This window comes from Rhagoletis zephyria, unplaced genomic scaffold (genome assembly GCF_001687245.7).
Source record: "Rhagoletis zephyria isolate East Lansing unplaced genomic scaffold, Rhagoletis_zephyria_1.1 Rzeph_scaffold_02614, whole genome shotgun sequence".
In the NCBI taxonomy this organism is placed as follows: domain Eukaryota; kingdom Metazoa; phylum Arthropoda; class Insecta; order Diptera; family Tephritidae; genus Rhagoletis; species Rhagoletis zephyria.
In genome coordinates this window covers 55,532-65,653 of record NW_016159698.1, presented here as the reverse complement: position 1 = coordinate 65,653, position 10,122 = coordinate 55,532, and the positions used below count along the sequence as shown (strand labels likewise).

Sequence of the window (10,122 nt, the reverse complement as noted above, 5' to 3'; positions counted from 1 at the left end):
ATTGGAATGCTAAATTTTTGCTGCCAGTACATACGAATTCTGGGAAAACGCACACATCCCATTGCAATATGCATTCCAAAGAAATTTTTTATTTCTCCAGAACTAGTATGCAAACTCTCTCCAGTTTTTAAGACAGTGTACCTATTTGTACAACCAGCAGCATTTTCAAAAAAGTTGTCATCAAAATATCTCGTAAAATACTGTAGTGGAGTTTTAACCATACCGTCCTGTAAAATTTTAATGTTTTAAAAGTTAAATTTACTATAAATTCATCTTACACATTCTGTTGGGATAGCTGTTTCTTCTGCTCGGGGAGAAAACGGTTTCCGTTTCCATATAAGTCGACGGGAAGAAGTCTGTAAATTTTTTGTTAGGATGAATATTAATTTTTTATTTTACAAGAGCTGAACTAGACTTACTGGTCTGATTCCTTCTTCGTCAGTTGCATTTTTACCGATTTCCGAGAATTGCTTTTGGTGTTCATCATCTGGTTCGGAGTTTTCGCTGTCAGTGCTTTCACATGGCAAGTAATTTTTGTCCAGCACTTCGTCGTCACCACTAAAATCTTCCAAATCGGAATCTAGTAACGCGTTAAGAATGTCTTCTTCTGTCAATGTTTCTAAAAAAAAATTATAAATTTTCAATGAAACAAGACCCAATGCGCACAATTGATGCACTTCACTAAAATATGCTCCAAACTTCACTTTTTTCATTAATAAATTAAAAACTCTATGTATAATAATAAAATTTAATATTAGGTTAACTAATTAATGCATAATTCACTTTTATAACACCACTAATTAATTTTTAATAAATTTTACAACTTACTTGAGCGGCTCATTTTCACAAATGACGAAGTCACTATCGCCACGATGCGATTTGCGAGCTAGCGGCACTTTAACGGCCAGAACAATGTAAACAAACAATAAAGCGAATGAAACGCACAATTGATTCATGTGGGCCTCACCTGCGTACGCTAAATATCAACGAAAATACGACAATTTATACCAACCCGCACAATTGATGCATTAGGGTCTGAAAGGGTTATAGAAAGGTTGGTTTCTTTTCCACCTTAGACATTCCGAATTCATTCAAAATATGCTAATCTAAATTACAGAATTCTTTCAGTGTTCTTTCGGGGTTTTTGCACATGGACTGTTTCATCAATTTAATAGTGTTCGCTTTATTTTTGTGGAAACGAAACATGTTTTGCAAGTTATGGGTCATTTCTACACTCTTCAAATATTTACCGTATTCCAGCTGTGCGCAGGTGTTTAGTTTTTCGCATCCTGTTTTCACATATTCGTAATTTAAATATTTTTAATAAAATCAATTGGTGGTAGTTCATGATTGTGTGTGGACCCTATTAAGCTGGCATTTCAGGGTACTATTTTATATATATATAAGGAAAATTTGAAAGTTAGGGGGGGAGCTCGAGCACCCCCCTGCCCCTACCTGCCTACGCCCATGGTCAAGACATCAAAGTGTCCACACGCAAAAACTTGCAACCATATTGCTCGCAATTATCTGGCACGCAATCGTTGTTTGCCTGTGGAGTTCTGCGGTAAGTGATCACTTCCGGAGTAGGGATGCAAGTCAAAAAAATACATCGATGTTTTCTTCGATTTGATGCATCGAAATATAGCATCGATACATATCGATGTATCGTATAAAAACATCGATATTTTTGATGCATCGAATGAAAATATCAGCATTTTCTTTCAATTAAAAATATACAACAAGAAAATGAAACAATCGTAACTTCGATTAGTGTTTAAGTAATAACTCGCAGTGAAATGTATTAACTGATTTAAACAGTTACAAATCCCAGTTTTTTCTGTTCGACAATTGTTAAATCTTTATAAGCATAATAAAATAATATAAAGTGTGCCAGCTAGCAATGACATTATATTTCGGTCACTTATTTGGCAATTTATTATCATAATGTTTTCCTTCATTTGACTTTCATATTAACCCTTTTGAGAGAGAAATTATGAAGTTTTTTGATTTGAGTAAAAAATAAAAAAATAAACATTTCATTAAATTTTTGTGGCTTTGCAAAAATACACACAACGTTTGTTTTCAGTCCATACACCCAAAAAAAAATTTCCTAAAACAGAGGAAAAAAGCTATCAAAATGAAAAAAATGGGAGTAATTTTTCGCCATAGAAATGGTTTCTTCAATTAAGCATAAGAATTTTCTTAAAAATAAGGAAACTCGTTTTCCTTATTTTTAGGAAAATTATCATAAGAAAGAGAACGTTTTTACATATAATATGGAAATATCTTTCCTCAATTTGTACAAGTTCTTACCGTCAAATGAATAATGTTTTACTTGAAAATAAGAAGCATTTCTTATTCTCGTGGGAGAGGTTTCTTAAAAATGAGTTAAATTTTCGTGCCTTTTAAGGAAAATATTCCTCAAAATGTGAAGTATTTTCTGCATTAAAAATAAAACATTCGGTTAGTTTCCCATTTATGGATGTATATATTTGTTTTTATTACGGAAAGTACAAAAGAAATAAGTAATAATTATATAAAGGGGCTTTACGAATAAATATGTGCATTAAAAGAAGTGTTTTGGTCTCAAAAATGATTGATTTTGAACTGTATAGAGATGAATTGGTGGATATTGTAATTCATTTATGTTGAAGAGTTTAAAATCAGAGGTTCTGGAGCCGACTTCGTATTACAAAAAATGTGGATTATACGTTAGTATATTCATTTTTTCGCAAAATAAGAAAATTTTTTCATTCATTACGAAAATCTCAAGTATTTGAAAAGCGGAAAAATTAGGATCATAAAAAAAAATAATAAAATTGCTTTTATCAAATGTATTATGCCGTTTTAAACTCAAATAACATATACACTCGCTCAGTTGATCCTCACTAAAAATAGTTTTTAATTGTATCCAATACAAAGAAGATTGTAAGAAGCTTTTTGTTTTGCCAAGTAAGCAATCGGTGTTTTCAAAATTGGTAATAGTTTCGGAAAATATTATTGAAAACTTTAGTGCTAAAGACAACGTTAAGTTTTTTCTTGATGTAATGTTTTTAGCATATTCTTTCAATTGTCTATGCTTAGATTCAAAAGGTAGCGTCCACAGCAATTTTAAGGGACCAGAATGTTCAAGAACTCTACAGTAATGGATAGGAAGATGATGTTTCGGTTTTAGAGTATCGTGAAAAAGCTTCCCATATTCGCTGTTATGAGCGGATATATGAGATTTTAAATTTATTATATCTAAGCTCGTATATTCAGATAATAGCAACAAGTCTAATAGCTCTATAAGATTTAAAACAAATTTCCACAAAACATCATCTCTTTCTACTACGTCTGCAATAATCAGAGTAAAAAAATGAGCAAAAGTTAACATTTCTCGTCCAGATAATTTTAAATGAAATGATTTAATGTGATGCAACTGCAGAGGAGATGATTTATTCCCATTTTCAGTTTCGCCATAGTTAAAATTTTGTTTCCGAAGATTTAAAAGTTCCAAAGCAAAAGTTTTCTTATTGATATATTGCAGGATGATGTTACAAAAACTATATTCAATACGCCCTCGAAGATATCATGTAATATATCAACAGAATAATTTTCTGTAACATGGAAACTATGTATTTTATTAAAAATTGAATCTTCTTTAATCCCTGTGTTTCCAAAATCATTCCGTGAAATGTCTTCATCATAATTTACTTTATTTCGCAATTTCTCAAACTCTTCCATAAACGCTGATTTAGCTTCTATTTTATTAACTTTACAAAATCTGCAAAAATAGTTTGAGGAAAAAGATCCAGAAAAGCCGAGAATATTATTTAATGCTAAGTTATCTCCGATTATAAAGCCCAAGCAAAGAAAGATTCGTTTAATTCCACTTGAATTTTTTTTATCTATACCATTCTCTTCTAAGTCGTTGAGGACTTCTATCAATTTAAAAAACGCTTTAGCATTACCGAAAGTTTTAACATCTTTCGATTTGAATAGAGCTGCAATGAATACAGTAAATAGTTTATGCTTAATAGTAACTGGAGCTGTAGGAAATGAGTAATAAGTTGCCAAATGAGATGAACAGTGCGAACCCAAAGGGTTGTTCACTTCGAAATCGTCGAAATAGAGTAAATAAGGAATTACAAATTTTCCGGGATAATTTTATTTTTTTTTGCCATAATTTGCCATTAATGAAGTTTTTTAGAGTTGAGTTATCAACTGATAAGGTCGTCATATTTTCAGCAAAACTTTCATACACACCTGGTATTTCAAAGAATTTCCTGATTTGAAATTTGATAGGGAATAGTACACGGGCTTGTTCGAGGCACGTAATAAAAGCGGCAATACTGCTGCTCTGATTGTCGTTTGCAACCCTGGTGCAACTGCTCAGCTGATACTTTTCTGATGTTCAGCGCTTGTTTTGCATAGATTGACAAAAATTAATACGCAAATTAAAAATAATGGAGTTTTCTATAAATATTTTGCTGGATAATTTCGAAACGGACGGTAATTTTCTTATGATAATGGCAAAAAAAAGAATGAAGCGCATAAAGAAAAGAAATTGGATGAGACAGGAATTGTGTCGGAGGAGAAATGTGACGAAAACGGTTCACTTTTTTAAAACGATTAAATTGTATCCAAATGACATTTATTTTACACATTTTCGGATGTCCCGTGAAACATTTAGTGTAAGTTGTGTGACTTTGATTTTGAAATAAAAAATTGTAATAGGTATATTTATAGAAATTGAAGACTGAACTCGAACCATTTTTTTCAAATGTTCCCGGTGAGTACTCATTGGAGCAAAGCTTGCACATAACATTATGGAAACTGGGCAATAGTAGGGTCACCTATCGTGAACTTTCTGACAGATTTGGTATTGGAAAAGGAACAGCCCACAAAGTCTTTTTTAAAACCGTTGAAGCTATATGTAAGCTTAAAAACGAGATTTCTTGGCCATCTGCTTCTCAGCAGACCAAGATCATCGAAGATTTCCAAGAAAGCCGGGTGAACTCCTTTCCATTTGTAGTAGGGTGCCTGGATGGAACCCATTTCCACATAAACACCCCGAGGACAGATGCCATAAGCTATTATGATCGAAAAGGAAGCTATTCAATAATTATGCAGGTATGCGTTTCCAAAATATTTCTTAAAAAAAAAATTATATAAGTTGGTATCATATTTCTAGGCCATATGCGACAGCGCCTTTCGTTTTTTGGATGTTTTTATCGGCTTTCCGGGCAGCTGCCACGACGCTAACGTGTGGAAAAATAGCCCACTTTACAAAGGAATAGCTTCTGGACAGATTCATCTAGCTAAAGATGCTGTAATTTTAGCAGACTCAGCATATCCTCTTTCCAAATACATAATGGTTCCATACAGAGATAATGGACATTTGTCAAGAGAAGAGAAGCAGTTTAATTACTATTTAAGTTCTACTCGCGTTTTTATTGAGCAAGCCTTTGGAATTTTAAGGCAGAAGTTTAAGATTTTAAATCACATAGATGTGAAATCTCAAAAAGATATTTCAAAAGTCGTGTTAGCTTGTTCAATTTTACATAATTTTATAATACGAAATAGTACAACAAATTTCGAAGTTGAGAATACGTTTGTAAATTTAGAAGATGGAAATAATCCAGAAATCGAATTACCGGAAAACATCAATGACACTAATGAAGGCGTTGAAAAAAGAAATAATTTAAAGATGTTATTTGTTTCATAATGGTTTTTATTTACATATGTACATGCACACATTTTCCTTTTGTTACATTGAACTCATTTTTATTTTTAATGTCTACATTTGTATGCATATACATATTTGCACTACATAAATTATTAAATAAAATCATATTCATTTCAGATAAACTTTTTTTAAACAAAATTAATTTCTCCGTTTATGTTATTAAATAAAGTCACATTCAATTCAGATAAATTAAAAAAAAATAAAGTTTTGTTATATGACTCAGTTCCGCGTCCTCATCTCTAACACTTTTCTCAACTCCTCCATGGCTTTAATTTTCTCCTTTTCAATTTCCAATTTTTCTTTTTCCAACTTCAATACTTCCTCATGGCGCTTTTGTTCATTGGCAGCTTCTTCCTTGAAGAATACAAGTGTTTCATTTGCTGAAGGCTTACTGCGTTTTCTTGGCGTGCTTGCAACACTCGTTTCAAAGTCTCTTCCATCCGAATCACTCTCATTTTCATTAACATTTATTTCACTCAATCCTGGAAGAGAGGACTGCAGATTTTGCTCTGGAGGTTGAATGGAGTGTCGCCTGCCATACACATTATCGAAGTCATCATAAAAATCCCATGTTGTGGCATCCCTCCCAGTTGAGTTGTTCCGCTTTTTGATCCTTTTATATGACGCCAGCAAGTTCAAAAACTTTCTTTGGATCACTTCTTTCGACTGCGTGATTTCAGGGTTCACCTCTTTCATTTTCACCAGGACTTTGCCCCAGAGGACCGATTTTTTCTTTTTTCCTGCAACGAATTCCGGCTCCATATCTAGCCGACACCGTATTAGCAATTTATTTAAAGTGCTGCTCAGGTTTTCACTGAAATATACAATAAACACAAATATTGTTAGATAATGTATATGTATATGATAAATTAAAAATAATACATTTTAATATAAACTATTTTGCTCACCTTTCGTCTTCCATAGCAATCGTGCAAACAAAAAATTTGTGATGCCGATTTACTTGACTTTGCGCGCAACAATTTCCGAATTTTTTACAGTTAGAACGCGATGCTTTTGCCAATGTTGCCACAATTTCACATCGAACGTGATACTTTAAGAAATCGTGCAACACAGCTGTTGTGATTGCAACTCGAACAAGCCCCACCTTTTACTACAGTAGCATCCAGCTTACTAACATGTTTAATTTGCAAACAGCGAATTGAATTGTCAATTTGAATAATTTTAGGAGTCTCGTATAGATCCATTTCTTCTAGAGTTTTGATAAGTTTGTATTCAGAATTTATTTCTATAAATGGATCGCTACAATATGAAACCAATTTTTTTAGACAGTTTTTTACATCTGACGGATTTTGTGCGTCAAAATTATTCAAAATATTTGTTATTTCGTTCCTTATTGGATAAATAATAAAGTTTGTGACTTCTTTTTGCAATTCAATTGTTTCTTTTCTCGGAATTTTCTTTTTGGAATAATTATTTAAAGAAAACTTCAAACAACCTTCTTTCATACTATCTGCTGACAAATAAGAAGTGTTACTGTGACCGCTACTTATATTTTCACAAATTTGTTGAGCAGGAACAATAGTTGTGTCAGTATTTAAGATTTCATTTGAATAATTTAAATTAAATGAATTGGTTGTTGTACAATATCTCTTACTTTCCCTTCGCATGTGTTTACAAAATGCTTTGAAAGATGTGAAAGTTTGACTACAGTTACAAAATCCACATATAAACAATTCATTTGTTGATAAAGTATGGACATTTTTTATATGATTAAAAAGAATTTCACATTGTGTGAAAATCTGTGAACAAACAAAAAATTTTAAACCCATCTTATCTATTTTAAGGATATCATCTTTTTAGGCTCAAATTTTTTAAGATATATTTCCCGATAAAGTATTCCTGTAAGTCATTTAAAATTCCGCAAAGGGATGCACTCTTTTCACTTGACTTCAAATCGATATTATAAAAATATTTTTGTATTAATAACCAGACTAAATTACACTCAAAAGGATACTTTAAATTTGAGACATGAAATACCTTGAAACAAGCATCAACACATTTGAGAGTATCACGCAATCCCTTACATCTGCAAAAGTAAATTTTGTTAACTTATTTGGATATTGATTTACATTACAAAAAATAAAATAATAACCGCTTGTGAAATAAGTAAATAAACTATATTTCGCTTCCAAGTAAATAAACTATTTGTATCCTTGATGTGTGTATCAAACAAAGATGGTATTGCTTGACAAAAATTAATCCACTTCTCAAATAACAAATTACGTCGTTCTGGGAAGAGCTTTTGAAAGTCGAGTTCAATCTCAAAAAAACATTTCAGAAGATATATGTATAAAAGTAAGGTTTAAAAAATTACTAGTGAGTATCCAAAGCTTTGTTTATAAAGAGGCCACTCTTCCAGAATCGAACTCAAGTCCTCAGCGTTACTCAAAAAGCTATGTCTGACTGCAAACGTGGTCTCCCATTTCTCTATTACTTCGCTGTAGGGTTCAATGTTATATTTAAGCCAAGCTTTATCGCTTATCTCGTTGCAACCTGAATTATTCATTCTCGTTAGAAAAACAAAATGGGGTGTTTACTAAATACCAATATTACTAAATGTCAAAAAATAGGCAGTTTACTTAATTGTTATTATAACTAACCAGGAGAAAAACTATTTACTTCCTTCGTTTCAGGCAGTTTCTCTATTGCTCTTTAAAACAATCCCATCCTGCCTCAATTTAGACAAAGTGCTGTGATATTTCGAATATAGTGATCCACCTGGTTTCTTCCCTTTTTTAGGAAGATAGTAAATTTCCTGAGGCAAAGTTGTGGATCGTTATGAGATTTGAAGTGTTGAAAACGAATCAAGAGGTTGCTTTACCTGTGCTTCTTTTGTAAAAAAATTTGCAATTTTACGCGATAATAAATCAAAAGTACTTGGATGAGCATTAATATTAGCACCAATCAAATAATTTGCAACAGTAGCAGCGAGTAATTTACGATATTTTGGTGTTAATATTTTATTATCTGCATAGTACTTTAAAATTTGTTTTCCACTAGCTGTTTCACTTAGAATATCTTGAATAGATTTCTAGAATTGGAAGATTTGAAAAATTCTACATGTTTAAAAAGATGAAAAATTTCGCTGTTTTTCTTTTCAGTTTACCTCGTCAAAATTATTAACGCGACATTCGCCATTTTAATAGATTATGCTCGAATATGACTCGCGGGCCAAACAAGGATTTGTCAATTAGTGTGTCCAAATGACTTGGTTCCAAATGCAAAAGGCTTTCCGTTGTAAATCCACAATCTTTGATTTAATAAATGGGAGTCCAGATTAGAATTTGAATTCAAAATACGCACCAAAATTTTAACTCGTTTTTGATATACCTTTAAGTAGTTCATAGAAAATTTCGCCTTGGATGTATGTACATATTTACAAATCGTGTGATTGCTGCTTTACAAAGCGCAACAAACCAATGCAACATTTAGCAGACTTTATATAAATTACTTATTCCACCCTTCATTAAACTTTTAAGTAATAAAAACCACTGCACATTACACTTTCCAAATGTTTTTCATATTGGCCCTTTCAGTGACTTTGTGGAGTTAGGTCTTTTGTACAACAAAGAGTTGCAATTTTTGGAATAAGCAGAATAACACATATTCTAAGGTATTTAACTGAAATGCCTCGCCATGACGTTAAAACATTCCGGCTTTCTTAATTTTTGGTGGCACACACAACCTAACCTCAACTCACTGAAAGCGCCACAGGCCTGTGCAATATTTACACAGTTTATATATGTACATTCATAAATCACTTCACTACTAATACCTACTTTATCTTAAACAACACCAGCAGTACTAAATCCTCTAGTTAACTTTGTAAAAAATACAACAAATTACACGGCTGCAATTTAGTTTGGCATCCCCGGAGTTTGGCATTAAGAAGGGTATGGAACGATAGAGGGAGTTCTCCTGATTGTAAATATATATACTTTTAGCCGCAGCAGACTTATAGTTTTTAAGTTATTTGTTGTTAAAGTTAGTNACACAATGTACGACGAATTTAAATTTGCTCACGCGATATTTCAGCTACGAACTTGCAGATAATAAACGAGTTCTTTTTCATGAGTTCTTTTGTAAGCTCTAGTGATGCACTTATTATGTCAAAAGTACTTGTGCAAAAAAGTAACCATATAAGATTGAATTGACACCGCGATGTATATTCAAGAGAAAAGGGCTGTCATTTCATTATTTCATTAGATTCGAATCGAGTTTTATTCGATGCTGTGATTTATTTATAAGTTATTACTTTAATAATTTATTGAGGTTGTTTAATATAAGAATTCTATTTATCCCAAGGCGAATTCACACAAATAAGGTGATAGCAGGAGTACAAAAACAAGAATTATACTAACCTATTTTAC

The 10,122-nt window shown here is 32.1% G+C and overlaps 2 protein-coding genes across 3 annotated transcripts; one reads left to right on the top strand and one right to left on the bottom strand.

The window, feature by feature from the left end:
• Positions 1-10: 10 nt before the first annotated feature.
• On the bottom strand, positions 11-1,034 carry LOC108367278 (uncharacterized; the record flags this gene model as incomplete). Its single annotated transcript, XM_017621867.1, has 4 exons — positions 829-1,034; positions 420-619; positions 279-356; positions 11-227 (listed from the first exon to the last, which is right to left on the bottom strand). Coding segments are annotated over exons 1-4 (508 nt in total), but the record flags the coding sequence as incomplete, so codon positions are not given.
• A 3,272-nt stretch (positions 1,035-4,306) lies between these two features.
• Positions 4,307-5,779, top strand: LOC108367277 (putative nuclease HARBI1). 2 transcript variants are annotated; one of them, XM_017621865.1, is made up of 3 exons: positions 4,307-4,676; positions 4,732-5,115; positions 5,177-5,779. In XM_017621865.1, the coding sequence occupies exons 1-3, from the start codon at positions 4,449-4,451 to the stop codon at positions 5,708-5,710; spliced, it is 1,146 nt and encodes a 381-aa protein (XP_017477354.1). In that variant the 5' UTR covers positions 4,307-4,448; the 3' UTR covers positions 5,711-5,779. The 2 variants fall into 2 exon arrangements, with proteins under 2 accessions (XP_017477354.1, XP_017477355.1); XM_017621866.1 differs by having other exon boundaries at positions 4,307-5,115.
• Positions 5,780-10,122: the final 4,343 nt, after the last annotated feature.

Excerpts from the sequence above, each read along its gene's own strand:
- LOC108367277 (XM_017621865.1), top strand. The coding sequence starts at position 4,449 with ATGGAGTTTTCTATAAATATTTTGCTGGATAATTTCGAAACGGACGGT. Across the intron at positions 4,677-4,731 it reads TGTCCCGTGAAACATTTAGT|AAATTGAAGACTGAACTCGA; the intron begins GTAAGTTGTGTG and ends GTATATTTATAG. Across the intron at positions 5,116-5,176 it reads GCTATTCAATAATTATGCAG|GCCATATGCGACAGCGCCTT; the intron begins GTATGCGTTTCC and ends TCATATTTCTAG.